The sequence below is a fragment of the Hemiscyllium ocellatum genome, chromosome 6 (assembly GCF_020745735.1).
Source record: "Hemiscyllium ocellatum isolate sHemOce1 chromosome 6, sHemOce1.pat.X.cur, whole genome shotgun sequence".
Lineage (NCBI taxonomy): Eukaryota > Metazoa > Chordata > Chondrichthyes > Orectolobiformes > Hemiscylliidae > Hemiscyllium > Hemiscyllium ocellatum.
In genome coordinates, this window is record NC_083406.1 from 88,313,925 (window position 1) to 88,333,442 (window position 19,518).

At 39.7% G+C, this 19,518-nt stretch overlaps 1 protein-coding gene across 1 annotated transcript; it reads left to right on the forward strand.

Annotated features, from left to right (window-relative positions):
* Positions 1-566: 566 nt before the first annotated feature.
* On the forward strand, positions 567-18,086 carry pomp (proteasome maturation protein). The gene is made up of 6 exons (XM_060826763.1): positions 567-672; positions 1,884-1,984; positions 5,198-5,258; positions 14,576-14,677; positions 16,450-16,543; positions 16,853-18,086. Exons 1-6 carry the CDS (start codon positions 670-672, stop codon positions 16,918-16,920), a joined length of 429 nt encoding a protein of 142 aa, XP_060682746.1. The 5' UTR covers positions 567-669; the 3' UTR covers positions 16,921-18,086.
* The last annotated feature ends 1,432 nt before the right edge of the window (positions 18,087-19,518 follow it).

A 19,518-nucleotide genomic window follows, 5' to 3' on the forward strand; every position in this document is an offset into this window, starting at 1 on the left:
TCCGACTGTCTCATTGTTGTTTCAGTGTAACTTTCTGGTCTGATTTACTCTCTGTGAAGCACCTTCGCACAGCTTTAATGAAGTTAACAGTGCTACAGAAATACAATTCATTGAGTAAGTGATCTAAATTGGTCGTAATGTTTGAATGAAACCATTGGGTTCTCCCTTTCTTTATAGCACTTATTTTTTCTTTGATTAGCAGTGGAAGAAAAATACTTGGCGATTTTCCCCTTGGTGGGAACGGTGTGTTGATGTCTGGTATTTGAATTTGAGACTAAAGATTGTGCGCCTCTTGAGATATTTTCTCTCAAAATAAAATCAAGACTAATCTTGAGATGCATTGAAGAAGAATCAATGGAGACGTTCACTGTGCTTTCTTACTGAGGATGCTGACAAGCCTGCTGAGTTTCACCAGCAATTTCTGTTTCAACTCCAGCATCCGCAGTTGTTTTGTTTGAGTTTAGTTCAGAGATCACACACACCCCTTGAAGAGATGGGACGTGTAACCCCGGGTGTCCGGGGTCAGAGGGAGGGACACTACCACAACGGCTCTGACTGACCCTGCCCTCAGCGCGGCCGCAGGAAGTGACGACATTCTGAGCAGGTCACGAGGGTGGAAGTTGTCACTGAGCCGGGACGGAGGGTGAAAAAATCGGGCTGTGAGCGGAGATGGTGAGGGGCTGCGTTAGACACAGACACGCTTTACTGGGCCTGGGCCTGCGCCTGCGCCTGGTCGGGCGCTGCGACGGCGGCGGCCTGTCGGGGCTGACTGATGCCGGTTTACATTCTGATGAGTCACCGGCTCCGGGCCGACTGCAGGCCTCAGGCCTGCTCGCACACAGCCAGGCCCGGGGGAAGGAGCCGGCAGGAGTGCCCGTCAAACGCTATCATTCACCTCACCGCTCCCCTTCATACGGCGCCGTATTAAAGTGTCGTGGGCACGGCTTCATCGTTTTTGTTTCACTTCCTGTCGGGTTCAGCAGACCCGTGCTCTTGTGTGTAGCATAGGGGAGATCTCATGTACACAACACCTTTTCAGGCTGTCGAGATACTGTGCAGCCAGTTTGGTACTTTAGAGACTCTGCGTGAGTTTCCTCCCACAGGCCAAAGCTTAGTTAGAATGGCCATTTCCCCAATGACCCGGGATAGGCTGGCTCACCATGAGAAATGCAGAGTCAAGATTAGAGTGGTGCTGGAAAAACCCAGCAGGTTAGGCAGCATCCGAACCTGACCTGCTGTGCTTTTCCAGCACCACTCTAATCTCCAGCATCTGCAATCCTCACTGTAGCCTATGGGAAATGCAGGATTGTCGGCACAGGGTACGGGGTGAGTCTGGGTGCGATGCTGTTTGGAGGGTGAGGGTGGACTCAATGGACTGGTCTGCTTCCACAATAGGTGTTCTATGAGTTAAGGTAGTTACTGTCAACCTGTTCAAAGTCTTTCATGATCTGTTGTGTATGACATCCTAAGATTTGGGGCATGAATAGATAGAACTTTGTGACAAGTAATGAGAGCACCAGGCTCTACTTAGCATGTCAGGTGCCATATTCCAGTTGTTTAAGGTTCAGAATCTGTACATTAGCAACTTTGGATCTTTATCACTATTCCTTCACTGGATCAAAATCTTGAAAGTCCCTTCCTAACAGTGCTGTGGGTCTACCTACAGCACATGGACTGCAGTGGTTCAGGAAGACAACTCACCTTTGTCATCACAATTTGGAATGTGTAATGAATGCTGATCTAGCCAATAATCTTGCATCTTGTGCATATAACATAAAGAAAGGAGAGCCCCACCTGAAGATTGAACAGTACCATATAACATTTCACTCTTCTGATTATAAGCTATGTTACATTTTAAGGATTTGCAATATTGTTTCTTACAGTATTCCAGAGGACTTAAATCTCAGTTGAAGGACAGTGTTCCTGTTGGTGAACTAGCTCCTAATGCAGGACCTTATGGTGTGCATGATACATTGCGTCGGGGGTAAGTGCTGTATATCTTGAGTAGCTACTGATTGTCAAAGTTATTGCTGAATAATGTTGAAGTTGCTCAGTTACAATATGAGGTAGTCATGTGTTTGGAAGCAATTAACTGTGTGGTAAGATGGCCTGTTCATTAAATATTTAGATAGTTATTTTCAGGTTGATCCCATTACTACATGTTCTTGTTCTTTGCCACTTTATTCTGTTTTTATGATATGGGGACAAACTGTTACTCTGTAGGGTGAACATAGAGTTTATTAATCAGAACCAATTCATGTTTTTCTTTATACTGTACTTCTATTATGAAATGTCTGAATTGATGAGTGGGTTTTCTGTATCAATGATTGCTGTTGGAGCTGGCAAGCTTCCTTTACTCTGCAGTCCCAAACCAGTCTGCTCCAATTAGTGTCCAAAACGACTTATTTATCCTTTGGATTTATAGTGTTTTGATGTCTTGCTTCCAAACAATAAGTGTCAGACTTTGAAACAGTATTGTCTTAAAAGCATGAGAAAAAAGTGATGTGTTCAGTGTAACATTTATGACAGTATTGTCCTTATAATGGGTGTTTTGTGATTACTCTGTGATAATCCAAATGATACTAATACTGGACCAGTCAGATATGCGTGAAACCTGTCATGATAGGCCTAAGTTTTTTATTTTTGTAATTTGGTTACTTTTGTAGTCAGTCACTGAATATATTCTCATGAGGCTGCCAAGAAAAAGAAAAATACAAAACTGTGGCAAACAGTGCAAAGAAAGATTTCCCATCAATATCCTTTACAGACATTTAACCTCTGAGAAGTCTCAGTCATATCCTCAACTGACTATGTCACGAACATTTTATTTTTATCTTATCACAAAGTTATATTCACCAGGTGTGCTTCCCTCCATTTCTCCCAAAATAAAGTTTTGAAATAGTCCTTGAAGCATATGCTGCTGAAAAGGCCATTTTTAAAACTGCTTATTCTTAGTTTCTGAGAAAATGCTAGTGAGCCACTTCTCAGAATGCTGTATGGTAGGAAGTTGCAGGAATTTGACCCAATGATGATGAAAGGATGTTTACTGATTGAGATTGTGGGGAACTTAACAGACATTGAGTATGGGTTTTTGAAGGCAGCAGTGTTCCTTTCACAGCATCCTTTTCCTTCTGAATTTTGGACTCTCGGGTTTAGGACATGTAGTCAAGGAAGTCTTGGCAAGTTGATTCGCGACATTTTGTAAATAGTACACACTAAAATGCTTGTTTATTGGTGGCAGAGGGGTGGGGGTTTAGGCAAACGGATCAAGCGTCTGATATGCAGATTGCCTTTGTCTAAAATGGTTTCAAGCTTTTGAGTGTTGATTTCGCTGCACTTTGGATGCTGCCTGAACTACTGTGCTCTTCCAGCACTACTAATCCAGAATCTGGTTTCCAGCATCTGCAGTCATTGTTTTTACCTCGTGGTAATGATCCAGCCAAGTACTCCAGTCCACTCCTGACTGGTTCCATTCCTGATGTTTTAACATCAGGGTCCTAGAAAACATTTTCTGCTCTAAAGAAATACACTTGTAATTCTACAGAGAGGCTTGACATGTGATGCAATCAAACAGGATTGTCCTTCAAATGACTTGGGAGCTGCAGTCCAGCCTACCAAAGACTGCATCAAAAAATGTGTTGTATCGTGCCATTGCCTTAAATTCTGAATTTCTATGATTATTCAGGAATTTTCCTTCCAGTTTTTTCCAATGGCAGTACTCAGAAGTACTGAGAACAGGGTCCAAATATGTGCTATTGGTGCCAGCTAATGACCAAGACAGGGAACAGGAACCGGTGGGGGATTGAGTGGGGATTCGAGTGATCATGAAAATGGTCAACTCCATGAAAAATAGAAAAGCTGGGATGGCGAAGACTCATCATTCAATGCTACAGTCCCCAGTTACCAGATCAAAACAAGACAGCAAATGTGATTGGGGAAAAATTGAAACGTGGCCCCTCGTGACAGAAATGAGATCAGAAAAAAGCAGCAGATCAGAATTTCTTTTAATATACTAATGCCTTAATATTTTAGTATCCTCGTTTCGGAAAAATATACCTTCGTTAGATGGATTGTAATTTTGTAAAACGGTTAACTGAAACAGAGGATGTTAATTGTACGTGAAACTATTTTGTTATTCAAAGAATCAAATTTTAGTACTTTGTCTTTCCTGGTTGTGGAGCCAAAAACATCAGTTCTGCAGAAATAAACAATGAATGCTTACTCTGGAAAATTAATTAGTGGTTCCTGGAAATGGGATAGGCAATCAGTATTTATAGTTACATATTTGTGTTACTGATTTGAAGAGAAGATTAAAAACCTACATTTTAAATTATTCATTTGATATCTTAATCATTTTTAATGTTCTGGGTGACTAGTTCATGTTTTAGTAAGGTTAAAAAAGAGTGGACTATTTAGTCCTTTGAACTTGTCCCACCATATTCTTGGAGCATGTAATTAAATCTCAATGACTTCTACATTGAAGGAAATAAAAACACTTGATACCAGGGCTTCCCAAAGTGGAGGTAAAATTTTAGGCCGTCAAACTCCAAGGCAGCAATGGCCAATTCTCCTTCTGCCTGCTCTAATAGGTATTCTCCTGCTTCCTCATTGCTGTCAAGGGATTGCAACATTTTTCAAGCCTTAAAATGGGGGTCATAGTGGGAAAAGTTTAAAAACATTGGGTTATGGAACAAAATTCGAGCGAATGACTATCAGATCCTCTTCAGAATCAGAATATCACTCCTGTGATTATGTCCAAGCGTTAGCACATAGATTCAGCAGAACATTATTAAATAGTAATTTTTTTTAGCAATAGATTTGAAGAAACCTTTGGTGGGTGGTCAGTTAGCTCAGTTGGCTAGACGGCTGATTTGCAGAGCAGAGCATGAGTTCAGTTTCCATACCATCAAACATTCTCCTTTTCAACCTTGTCCCTCGCCTGAGGTGTGGTGAGCCTCAAGTTAAACCACCACTAGTTGTCTATCACTAATAGAGCAGCCCTATGGTTCGGAAAGACTACAGTGACATTTTACCTTCAAATGGGAGAATAGGTTAGGAAGCATAAAATTTAGCAAGGATTAAAGACTTAACAATTAGGAACACAACCTGCTACTGAGTCAGAATCCATCAGGCATCAAATAACATGTAAATTGTGATGGCAGTCCTTAAAAAAGTTCAATATTTTCTTGTCTTTAAGATTCTTCAATGTTAAGTCTGAACTTTTGCCAAGTCATCCCCTGGAAATTTTGGAAAACAATGTAAGTTCAGACACTTCTGTGTTTTACTTAAAATCATTTTAATGCGGTATATATTTATTTTCCTCAATGGTATAGTATGTACTATGTAAGCATAGTACAGTGTGATGCCGTGTCACAGAGATCATTAGCTCCAATTGCTGCTTATTCAGTTTACTGATCAGTGAGGACAGCAGTTGGGGTGCTTTGCTTAGTTTGAATGCATTTGGGTTTGAGAGGAAAATGTTTGTGATTCCTGCTCTTGCTTTTTATTGCTGTGGTGTATGCTCAAAAGTGCATGGGTGAGAGCCTCATGAGGTCTGGGTCAACAGTTCAGTGAGAAGAAATGTGAACAGTTTATTTCAACTTTTTGTTTAGGCATGCGAGGTATTTAAATATTAGTGTCATACTTCCTCATAGTCAAAAAAAACCTTCAAGGTCAAAGTTCACGTGTAAAACAGCCATCTAGTTAAGAATTTGCAATTGAAAAATAAAATTATAGCCCATTTCAAACTTTATTTCTAAACTTTTTGGCATGGCATGCCCACTGATATTTGGCATTCAGTCCTAAACCTCTGATCATTACCTCATTGGTCATTCAGTTATTGTATGGAGAAAAAGTTTTTATCTAATACAAATTAGCGTTGTGATTATACAATTAAGTAAGAGACAGTAAATTTGGAAAATTATCAATTTAAAAATGTTGGCTTGAAATCAATGATTTAGTTTCCCTCATCAAGTTGAAGCTGTATATTTGCATTTCCAATGATGGACTTTGGTGTTGATGACAATCATGTCCCAGTGGATGAGAAATAAAGACAATATCTCAGACAGACAGTGGGAAATTCCTATGCTTAATCCCTGATTAGAATCATTGGGGTCTTGTCAGAGCAGGTAGAAGAAAATTGTTTTCATTGGTGGAAAGATTAAAATCAGTGGGCATAGGTTTAAAATATTTGACAAAAGAGGAAGTGGAGATATGAGAAACTTCCAGGTAGTGAGTCATTGGGATTTGCAATATGTTATCTTATAATTTGGTGGAGGCAGGTTCAATTGAGGCATTGAAGAATTGCATTATTATCTGAAAGAAACATTGCAGTGCTAGGGGGAGAAGGTTGTGGACTGGAACGCAGCTGATACACTCCTCAGACAAGAATGGTCAAATAATCACTGCCCGTGCTGTGTGCTTTTTAATTACTCATTCATGGCATGAGGGCATCGTTGGCTGGGCCAGCATTTATTGCCTATCCAGGAGGGCAGTTAAGAGTCAACCACATTGTTGTGTCTGGAGTCACATGTAGGCCAGACCAGATAAGGATGGCAGTTTCCTTCCCTAAATGACATGAGTGAACCAGATGGGTTTTTTCAAAAATTGACAATGGACTCTTAATTCCAGATTTTTATTGAACTTACATTCCACCTTCTGCCTTGGCAGGATTTGAACTTGGGTCCCCAGAGCATCAGCTGTGTCTTTGGATTAAGGGTCCAGCGATAATACCATTACGTCATTGTTTCACTCTCAATAAATTCTGAGATTAAGAACTGGATTTGCTAGAATTGGCTGTAGAACCCTTTTGGGTAATCTGTGACTTCTACTCTGGGTTGTTGTTGAACTTTTTAAAAAAAATACTTGGTAGAAGTGCAAATGCTGCCTGCTATAGTAGAAAATTACAAGCAACAGAGGAGTTGTGTTAACTGTCTTGAAAAGGGGATGATTATATGTACACAGTGGGTGGGAACGCTTTTATTTAGAAATGTATTAAAAATCTCCCTGACCTTCTGCCTGTTAGAAATGCTTTCTATGTTCACGTATACATCAATTCCTTTGATGCTTTGTAATGCTGTGATGTGTGTTTGAAGTTTTGCAGGCCATTGAAAAAAATTAAAGGAGCAGGTATAGGCCATTTGGCCCTTCGTGGCTTCTCAGACACTCAACAAGATTTTGGGTGGTGTTCCCCTCCAGTTTTCTGCACAATTCCCATATTCTTTATTTCTCTGATCAAAGATGACGATGGAACGTGTGCAAGGATTAACAAACAGAGAGTAGAGTTGAGGCTTTGTTATTGAAATGTTAAAACTTAATGCATGATAGATGCACTGTTCTTTTGCTCTCTGTGGTATTGAAGCACAGTCCAAAGCAGAATATTGCAGAAACAATGCAACAAACTTCTACCTCAGTCTCACAACATTTGCCTGAAACAAGCCTGTGTCATAAGAGCTTAATAAATAGAAACAGTTGTCAAACACAGAGCCCCTCAAGGCAGCTACAAAATTTAATATAACCATAGCTGATCTTGGACATTAACTCCACTTTCTTTCTTGATCTCTATATTCTTTTATTCCCAGAATTAAAAAAAAATTGATCTCCTAAAAATAAGATAGTCAAAAGAAAGCTCTTTCTGCTAGCTGATGGTAAAAGTATTATGATTCCTGCTGATGTTAAGACCAGACAAGTCAAATCCTGGACAGAAACCTGACTTGATCGATCATGGTTTGATTTGTTTGCTGAAAAGTAACATGCAATGCTCCAATTATTTTTATACTGATAAAAGACAAGTTTATTATTAAAAGTAAAGAAGATAAAATAGAATAAACTAAACCGCATACTTATAATACAAATTCAAAAGATTTTTAAACACACGGTGAAAGTATAATCCTATTAATCCCAAAACATTCCTTTATAAATTAAAAGACAAAAAGATATTATTTAAATAGTACTCAAAATACATCCCTGGTTTGCTACCCAACCACCACTTTTATCATACTCTAACCAGAATCCTTTAACTAAAATGTCAGTAGGTTAAGTCACGTGTGATTTCAACCTTCCTGGAGTTATCACGTATTTGCTTAATTGTGCAGTGCTTTTTAAAGTAACCTCTTCAGGGTTTTATCCAAACACTGCTTGTCTGGGACTAACAATAATACCTCACTAGTGTAACCTAGTTCACCATATATCCTTCCCCTCTCAGGAACATGGTTCCACACAGTCATTTTATTCCAAGAACTTCACACGCCTGCTTTACTCAAAGTAAAAATTGGAACCTGAAAGTTTCCCAGTCGAAGCTTTGGACACTCCCCTGACCTTAAAAAGACTAGTCTGATAAACCTTTAATAATTAAACATTAGTTACATTGTTGGGTCACAAAACAGTTTAATATAAACTAAAAGTACATTAGTGGTTCACGATACCCATTCATTCTAAAGACAGTCCTCAAAAACTTTTTTAACAAATCACCAGGATGACATAAATTCTTTAGTCAAATTAATTATTAACTTCAGTAACATCGAAATCCTGCCAGTTGCTAATTCAAAATCCATAGACCTAAACTTAGAATACTATATTACAAGTTACAGTGCAAGGATGAAATAAAGATTTTGAGCCAGAGTACCGGGAGTTAATGAAGTGCAGTGTTTTTATGCAACAAATGGTAACGATAAGGAACATGTTATCTACGCTGATGGTAGAACGGGAGATGAATGATTATTTAGGCACTAAAGGGAAATATACTTCCAGGGCTACAAGAATAGTTCAGGGAAATGGGACAGATTGGATTGTTCCAGAGAGTTGGTATCTAGATTGGCTAAACATCTTCCTTCTGTACAGTGACCCTACCTCCACTGTACTCTGAACATTATCAGCTTGCTTAGGCGCAAAATTCTGAATATTCACCACGCTTTGAGTGAAGCAGTTTCTTTTTATTCTAATCCAAAATGCTTCCTTTAGAGTCATGCTGCACAAAAACAGACCCTTCAGTCCAACCAATCCATGCCAAACATTATCCTAAACTATGCTAGGCTCACCTGCCTGCTCCTGGCCCATATCACTCCAGACATTTACTATGCATGTTTGTAAATATCTTGTAAACATTGTAATTGTATCCACATCCATCACTTCCTCAGGAAATTCATTCCACACATGAACTACCTTCTGCTTAAAACAGTTGCCCTTCATTTTTTTTTTAACTCTTTCTCCTATCATCTTGAAATGTGCCCCTTAGTCTTGTAATCCCATATCCTAGGGAAAAGGCACCTATCATTAACTCTATCCATACTCCTCATTATGTTAAAAGGTTCAATAAAGTCACCTCTCAACCTCCTAGGCTGCAACCTTTTTCACTAGAGCATATCTAGCCTTCCTTTATAATTCAAACTTTTCACACCCAGCAACATTCTGGTAAATCTCTTCTGAACCCTCTCCAGCTTAACAATATCCTTCCTATAACTGGGTGATCACAACTGGACACAATATTCCAGGAGAGGCCTCACCAATGTCCTGTACAACCTCAACATGACTTGCCAACTCCTATACTCAATGGACTGAGCAATGAAGGCAAGCAGGTGAAACACCTTTTTAACCACCCTGTCTATATGTAATGCAAACTTTAAAGAATTATGTACCTAAATCCTTAGGTCACTCTGTGCTACAACACTACCCAAATCCTACCATTGGTTGTATAAGCCCTACCTTTGCATTTATACAAATTGAACTGCATCTGCCATTTTTTAGCCCATTGACCCATTTGATCAAGATTCCTTGAAAGTCTTAGAAAACCTTCCTCACTGTCTAATTTGCCACTAATTTTGTTTTGTCTGCAGCCTTATTAAAATGCTTTCTATATTCTCATCCAAATCATTTATACAAATGGCAAACAAAAGAGGACCCAGAATCGAACCCTGTGGGTATCCTGAAACACTGCATGCCGGTTCTAGTTGTGCATCTAAGAGAAACCCCCTCTCAAAAAATATCTGTTCAAACAGATCAAAAGGTTCATTCTAGTGAAACTTCAATACTACTCCCTCTAAGGCAGATATATTCTACAATGCACAAAGTTGTACACAGTGCTCCATGTGATTTCAGTAAAACTTTGAACAATTGTAGCAAGATTGTTGCTCTTGTATTCCAACCCTCTTGTAATAAAGGCTAAAGTCACTTAGAAGTCCCTAATGACTCTGCTTCCACCACCACCGCTGGCAACGCCTTCCATGCACTCTCAATTCTTTGCATCAAGAACTTACCTCTGACGTTTCTTCCATACCTTCCTTCTAACACCAAAACTATGATCCCTCATGGCAGTCAGTCCTGCCCGGGGTAAAAATCTCTCTGGCTATCAACTCTATCCATGCCTCTCATTACCTTGTATACCTCAATCAGGTCACCTCTCTTCCTCTCCAGAGAGAACAGTCAACCTGTCCTCATAAGACAAACCCTCCAGTCATGACAGCATCCTGGTAAACTTCCTTTGCACCATTTTTCCTATAATGGCTCAACCAGAACTGGACACAATATTCCAAGTGTGGTCTCTCCAGGGTTTTGTTGAGCTGCAGCAAAACCTCACAGTTCTTAAATTCAATCCCCCTGTTAATGAGAGCCAAAACACCATATTCTTTCTTAACAACCCTATCCACTTGGGTGGCAACTTTGAGGGATCTGTGCACTTGAACACCCAGATCCCTCTGTTCCTCCACGCTGCCAAGAATCCTGTCTTTAATCCTATATTCAGCATTCAAGTTCAACCTTCCAAAATGCATCACTTCCCTTTTATCTAGGTTGAAGTCCATCTACCATTTCTCAGCCCAGCTCTGCATCCTGTCAATGTCAAGCTGCTCTCAATACTATCAATGGCACATCCAATCTTTGTGTCATCAGCAAACTTACTAACCTACCCCACAACCTTCTCATCCAAGTCATATATCAAAAACTACAAAGAGCAAAGGCCCAAGAACAGAGCCATTTGGGACACCACTCACTACTGACCTCCAGGCAGAATACTTTTCATCAACAACCACTCTCTGCTTTCTGTCAACCAACCAATTCTGAATCCATAGAGCTAAGTCTTGTTGTATCGCATACCTCCTGACTTTGAGCCTACCGTGGGAGCCTTATCAAATGCCTTGCTGCACACCACGTCCACTGCTCATCGTGTATCGTCACCTCCTCAAAGAACTCCATCAGATTTGTGAGGCATGACCTGCCCCTCACAAAGCCAGGCTGACTGCCTTTAATCACACTATACTTTTCCAAATAGTCATAAATCCTATCCCTCAGAATTCTTTGCAAACCTTTGCTGACCACAGATGTATCACTGACTGATCTGTAATATCCAGGGATTTCCCTATTGCCCTTCTTCAAAAGGGGAGCAACATTTGCCTCTCTCCGATCCTCCAGTACGATCCCTGTGAGAGTGAGGAAGCAAAGATCTTCACCAGCAGCTTAGCAACCTTCTTTCTCGCTTCCCGGTGGAACCTGTGATAAATCTGGTCTGGCCCAGGGGACTTATCAATCTTAATGTTTGCCAAAATTTTCTGCACATCAACTTCCTCAAGCTTGATCTGTTCAAGCTTGCTCCACAAAGTTCTCATTCACAAAAGGTCCCTTTCCTTGGTGAAAACCAAAGCAAAAAACTCAGTTAGGGCTTCCCCTATCTGCTCAGACTCCGCACACAAGTTCCCTATGCTATCCCTGCCTACCTGATTATTCTCTTATTCCTCACGTAAGAGTAAAATACTTTTGGCTTCTCCCTAATCCATCCTGCCAAGCCTTTTTCGTGCCCCCTCCTGGCTCTCCTCTGTCCATTTTTGAGCTCCTTCCTCGCGAGCCTGTAATCCTCTAAAGGTGTGTGCTAGACCCTTGCTTCCTCCACTCTATGTAAGCTGCCGCCTTCCTTTTGATGAGAAGCTCCTCTGTTTTTGTCATCCAAGGCTCCTTAATCTTCTTGTTTTGCCTGTCTCAGAGGAATAAATTTATGCATCACTTGCAACAACTGCTCCTTAAACGGTCTCCACATGTCTGTTGTTTCCTTTCTGTGAAACAATTGCTGCCAATCTGTACTTCCCAACTCCTGTCTCATAGCATCATAATTTCCTTTTCCCCATTAAATATTTTCCCATGGTAATTGCGCCTTTCCCTCTCCATTGCTATGGTAAATGTGAGGCAGTTGTGGTCACTGCCAACAAAGTGTTCTCCCACTGCGAGATCTGACATCTGTCCTGGCTCATTGCTGAGCATGAAAGCCATTCGTCGGCCTGTCCACGTACTGAGTAAGCAAACCCTCCTGAACACCTGACAAAAGTGGCTCCATCCAAACCATCTGCAGTACGGAGATTCCAGTCAATATTTGGGAAAGTTGAAGTCACCCGTAACAACAACCCTGTTACCTCTGCATTTTTCCAAAATCTGCTGGCCTATGAGTTATTTGATCTCCCTACTGCTATTAGGGGGTCTGTAGAAGACCTCCCAATGAGATAGCTGCTCCCTTGCTGTTCCCAACTTCCACCCATACTGAGTCAGACAAGCATTCCTAGACATCCTTCATTTCTGTAGCTGTGATGCACTCTCTGATTAGCAATGCTACACTCCCCTCTTTTTTTTTTCCCCTCCCTGTTTGTTTTGAATGTTCTAAACCCTGGAATTTCTAGCAACCATTCCTGTCCCTGTGAAACCCAAGTCTCCATTATGGCTACAACATCTTAGTCCCAAGTACTGATCCATGCTCTAAGTTCATCACTCTTATTTCTGACACTCCTTACATTAAAGCTGACACACTTTAACCGATCCTTTTGTTCCGTCACATACAAAACAATCCCGATAGATTCACTACATCCTATCACTGCCTCATCTACAACTACGCCCTGCTCAGATGTGTAGCTCTGGTTCCCACTCCCCTGCCAAATTAGTTTAAACCTTTCCAAACCATTCGAGCAAGTCTCCCACCCAGGACATTTGTACCCCTCCAGTTCAGGTGCAACCCATCTTTCATGTACAGGTCTCACCTTCCCCAGAAGGCATCTTAATGGTCTAAGTATCTAAAAGCCCTCCCTCCTGCACTAGCCGTGCAGCCATGTGTTAAGCTGCACTTGCTGACTATTCCTCACCTCACTGTCTTGTGGCACTGGTAGTAGACCTGAGAATACTACTCATCCTGCTCTTCAGCTTCCATCCTAGCTCTCTGTAGTCACTTTTCATATGCTCAATCCCTTTCCAGGCTATGTCATTGGTGCCAATATGTACCACAGTTTCTGGCTGCTCACTCCTGCTTCAGAAACTTGTAAACTCGATTGGTAACATCCTGGACCCTGGCATCTGGGAGGCAACATACTTTCCGGGAGTCCTGTTCCTGACCACAAAATCCGTCTAACTATTGAGTCCCCTAGCACTAGCCTGTTTCTATTCTCCCCCATTTCCCTTCTGAGCCATAGTGCTAGGCTCAGTGCCAGAGACCTGACAACTATGGCTTTCCCCTGGTAGGCTGTCCCCACCAGCAGTATCCAAAGCGGTATACTTTTTGCTGAGGGGAACAGCCACAGGGGATCCCTGCTCTGACTGTCAGTTCTCCTTCTGTCCCCTGACTGTAAGCCAGCTGTCCATATCCAGTGTCTGAGGAGTGACCACCTCCCTGTACATCCTCTCAATTTCCCCCTCAGCCTCCCAGATGATCTGCAGTTCATCCAACTCCAGTTCCTGAACTCTGTTTTCAAGGAGCTGGAGTTGGGTGCACTTGCTGCAGATGTGGCCAGCAGAGACATGAGTCATGTCTTTCACCTGCTATGTTCTGGGGTAGGAACGTGCAACTGCCCTATCATCTGTACCCTGCTACTCTGAAAGCCCACACAGGACTAAACAAGAAAGATAAAGCTGAAAAACTTAGCGAGTCTACAAACTCTTACTAAGGTTAGAGGAGATGAGTGGGAGGAAACCCCTTTGGTGTAGGGTCGCGGGTTTAGATTGCATCCACTTTACAAAAAAAGCAATCACTTACTTTCCCAGCAGGCGCCACTTTTTCCGTTCTCTGCTCCTGCTGTCCGAACTCGAAAAGGTTGTTTCTGATGCTTCCAGTTGCTGGTTCTGGTTTTGTTGCAGTAGCCAGTATATTGGTCTAGGTCATTGTGCTTGTTGGTAGAGTCCATGGATGAATGCCATACTTCTAGGAATTCTCTGGCTGTCCGCTGTTTAGCTTGTCCTATGATCGTAATTTAGAAGATTTCATGTAAAGACTGGAGCAAACAAGTGGAACCGGTAACCGGGAGCAGCAGAAACTAAACAAATAAGTTCCAGAAGACAAAGTATAGCTGCGCTTCACAGGAGGCTCCAAAGCACTGAATATGTCCCCTAGACAGGGGACGAAACGTCTACAAATCAACTTCCCAGCTCAGCAAACATACCCACAACCATGACAACTGGCACCTGAGCTACACATCTTTGCACTAACCTTGAATATATGTATGTATGTTTTATAACTTAAAATATCTAGTTGAATAGGAGTAGCTTATTGAAAGCATGACTTTAAATTCAGAAACTTTTGATTTCACAGTTTGAGAAATATTGATGTATTTTTTGTATTCAGTTTCGGCTCAATCAAGACAAAATGAATTTTGCTACATTGAGAAATATTCAAGGACTGCATGCTCCACTAAAGTTGCAAATGGAATGCAAAGCAGTAAAACAGGTAAGCTGGTCTGTTTGATCACTTTCTCTATTAAAAATAATTGCATTATGGGTTTTTATTAGTTTACAGGAAGAGTGCATGTATTGGCTAGTCCTGATACTCTTTCTGAAAATAGGAACACTGAAGGCTTACTATATATGTTCAAATTCACCTGCAGTTGAATTCAGAATTTGCATGTACATCACTAATAATGTCACCTATAGATTAGTTTTTTTTACTAGCTTATGTTTCTTTGCAAGGAAAATAGAATGTGATTACGTGATTGAAGTAATATTAACAATCTTAAAGCATGAGAGAAATGAAAGACAATCACAAGACAGAAAGTCACCAAAAACTGACTTAAATAGTCATCTGTATTATTCTGTATAAGAGTACAGATTTTTGTCTGTTTAAGAATAGTGTGCATTTGATACATTGGTTGCATCCTCATCTGGCTCTCTAAGCTGTTTTTCAGCAGAGAATGCAGCAAGTGTTTCAAGTTATTTCCGTCTACCGATATCAGGTTTGCTATTTTCTTTTTGACACTGTAGATGTTTGAATAGCTCATTACTTAATGACTTTAGTTCAGGTTTCCACTGCTAGTTAAAAATTAAATGATTCAATCAAAATATGCAGGGCAGGCATATCTGAGGTGCCTTCTGACCATTGAATCAACAATTTAGTGTGGAGCTAGGTTTATATTACATCAGACTGACTAAGGATCCCTTAATGACTAGTTTTTTTTTTGGTGCTCTTCTGCACATTGACAAATTTTCTGAATTTAATTTGTGACCTATTCACTTTTTGTTCTGTATCATTACCTCTCAGAAGTAGGCTTGCTAGGTCAATGATGTAAGAGATATACATTAAGTATGAAACCTAGAGAATAATTTTGAATCATCCAACAAAGAGGACTCTCCAAATAATATGTCCGTAGTTGTGCATTATGTGATGATGTCAAAAGAAGTTGATTAATTGAGTAAATAATCAGAAAGTCCCTTCCAACTCCTTGTGGTGGACTAAACTGTTAATCATAACTTGCGGGTGCAAGATTCATTACTTGAGTACATTGAGCTACCTTGAACATGCTGTGCCTTAGAAATATTATTCTTTTGGTGAAACATTTACAAAAGCCCTTCATATTGTTCAGACATGTTCTAAAGATCCAATAGTAATGTTTGTAAGGAGAAAGCAGCATGGTGGCTCAGTGGTTAGCACAGCTGCCTCACAGCACTAGGTTCGATTCCAGCCTTGGGTGACTATGCAGTTTTCAAGTATTCCCTGTATCTGCGTGGGTTTCTGAATGCTCCAGTTTTCTCCCACATTCCAAAGATGTGCAGGCTAGGTCTATTGATTGTACTAAATTACTCTGTCGTGTCCATGTGTAGGTTAGCCATGGCAAAAAGCAGGGTTATGGGGATAGGGTGAGGGGCTGGATCTGAGTGGATGCTCTTCAGAGGGTAGGTGCAGAGTTGATGGACCAAATGGCCGCTTTCCGCACTGTACGGATTCTATGAAAGAGAGTTTTCTTAATCTTGGCCAAAATGTTAACATCAAAATAAACTGGTTATTCATTTCATTTCCGATTAGAGGACAATATCTTAGACAAAATGGCTTCTGTGCTTAAAGAATTGCTTGGACTTGAATGCAGTTGCATTAAAAACATCAAAAGTATTTTGAGCAGTATGGTTTAAAAAAAAATGCTTGTTTTCTTACCCTCATTTTGGATGGATAGCAATTATCTCAAAATACATTTCCAGTAGTCAACCATATGTAACTCTACTTTCAATTAGGCACAGCGCTTGCCTTTCCTCATTAGTTCGAACATTGCACTGGAAACTCTTCAAGGGAATGATGAATACATTGGCTTTGAAGACATATTGAATGGTAAATAATTTTATTAAGGCTTAGTATGTTTTTCATTTTAATTACTATCTAAAATTCATAGTTGTATAACAAATAAAAATAAAACCTAAAACTTTATGTAAAAGTAAAGAAAAATTAGTGTAAATATATTAAGATATTCATTAAGCAGAAAAGAAAATCGAATGCCTGAATATCAATAGTTTCATCATTTCAATTACAGTAAAATTATTCAATAATCAGTTCATGTTGAAGTATCCTTATTGCCTTAATCTTAATGTGAAATATTGTAGATATTGTGAGAACTGTCACTTAATTTGCTTTTCTTTTTAGACCCAGCCCAGAGTGAAGTTATGGGTGAACCACATCTTATGATGGAATACAAACTTGGCTTACTGTAATTCACTGACATCAATGAATATTTTAAAGAGACAAGTATTGCTTCCTGTTGCTGTGAATAGGCTATTCTGAATATTTCAGGAATATCAAAAACACAAACCCTTCTAGCAAGTGACTGATCCAAATGAAGAGTCATTTAACACATGCGGATTTCAACATCAGAAAAAAAATTGGCGTATGTTAAGTTGTTAATTAAACAAAAGTGAACTATCAGCAAAGTCTTTAAGAAATAATTATTCTGGAAAGATAACAAAATCTATTTGCATAAGTGTGAGAACATAGCAACCCAATTTTGTTGCACACTCTAAAATGCCTTGTCATTTGTGGTATGCCTAAGATGTGAAAAATGTAGAACTAAGGCTATCAGTTATTTCAGATATACTTTTTTGTCGTTAAAACATTCAGTATCCAGTAGGGCTCAATTGTTATCATGCAGTTATGTTTGCAGAAGATCAGAGATTTTATACCAGAACAAAGACTGTGAAATGCTTTGGTCTGGAAATACAATGCAAATATTTGTTGAAAACTGCATTGGTTATGCATTTTGTTTAACAGCAACATTATTTCCTATTGAATAACAAAAGGTTGTATCATTAAGTAGCTCAATTTATCCAGATTTATGGCTATTTCATGACTTGTTTACTTGGCATTTCAACCTTTAAATTATACCGAGGGAGATAACACTCAATGTGACTTAAAGGTAGGAATACCAAGTAAACAAGACTGTCATATTTAGGGAGTGTTGTCGTCTTAACATGTATTTCTATAGAAAACTCATCTGCTACAATTAGACATATAGATTTTGACAAACAAAGCTCAAGAATCCATAATTTTAAAAAAAACTAACCTGGCATGAAACTTCAATAAAAGCATGAAAATTGGTAGGCTGAGAAAGATTCTCTCAGAAAGGGAAGTCAAGGAGTACTTAAAATAGCATTACTGATTTTGCAATTTGTTTTGCTTCCTTCACTTTCACACTCATGTACTTTGATTTCTAATTTTGTTAAACATATAAAAATGCGTCAACCAGAGGATAAACAAACACCTTAAGTTTATTTCACAAATGATAATGTTTGTTTGGTTTGCAATGTTGTCACTATGAGCAGAAATGCAGTTAATCTGTACTTTTTAAAATTCATATAATAAAAATGGATATAATATGTTTGAATTTGACTATTTGCTCATTTCAGTTTAAGAAGTTAATTGTTACAAGGAGTTATGGTATGAAGCAGTAAGTTGCTCAACATGTTTCACATGAAGGTTGGGTGTGAGAGAATATCAATATTATATAAATTTATTATAAATTATACTTATAAGTGTAAATATAGACAACTTGCAGCATAGGGTGCTCTCCAGAACAACCTAGAGTTCTTTTGTCTACTAACAGCCATTATGGTGGCCATATCCGCTTTATTTAATTTTGCTTGAAAAAGCATTTTAAAGAGCAGGTCTGAATTTTTCACCCGAAGGAAGTGATCATGACAGAGAAAATAGAAGAGGCTAAAAGGTTTAAGCAACAGTGAAAATGTGCCCTAGAAAATTGGCTCAGTATTTGTACTCCAGACCTCGTTAAATGCATTAAATCATGATTACAAACTGTTGACATCTAATGACTGTATTGTTGAGATGGGTCATGGATTTTGAGGTGGAAATGTGAATACTGTTCTAATGGCTTGGAGTTGATGATGTGAAGTTGCTGATGTTGGCCTGGGGTAGAATTGGCAACATGGCAGTAGCCCCTTTTCAGCACAGAAGATGTCTGTGCGAACTTTCTGAAATAAATAAATCAATTTCCCTGCTGTTTCCACAGGGTCTTTCAGTTTCCTTTCTTTTCAAGTATTTATCCAATTCCCTTTGAAAATGCATCGCCTAATCTGCATCCACAATCCTTTTCATATTAATGTGTTGTTTCAACCACAACAGAAAATCTTGTTTGTAGTTCTCTTGTTTGTATTATGCCCTTCATCTTTCTTGTACTAAGAGCTATCCTAGTTTCTTTAGTCTCTCTACATAATTGTACTTGGTCCTCACCAAACCCCATCTCGCTCTCCCTGGCAACTAGTCTGTTTTCAGCCTTGGAGTCACAATTGAACCTGAGATGAATTCTGATGACATAATACCCTCGTTAAAACTACCAGTTCTAATTCTGTAACATTGCCTGGCATGACCACTGACTCAGCCTTTATTGTTTAGGCTGAACTATTCCAATTTATTTCTACTGGCTTCCAATGTTGGTCCCTCATATAAGCTTGAGGGCATTCAAAACTCATTAAATCTACCCAGTCCTGTTCACCACCATCTGTGCTTTTTACCTCATGCTTCAATTGTAAAATTTTCATCCTTTTCAATACCTTCTATGCAGAAATGACAGCCAGACTGCTAAGACCCCTCAGAATCCTAGTAGCACACAAACCCACCAACACTCTCAAACAAAAACTAACAAACCTAAAAGACCCAGTATAACCAATGGACAAAACCAATGTCGTCTCCAAAATTCCATGCAAGGACTGCCACAAACACTACGTAGGACAAACAGGAAGGAAGTTAGCAACCAGGATACACAAACACCAACTAGCCACAAAAAGACACGACCCTCTCTC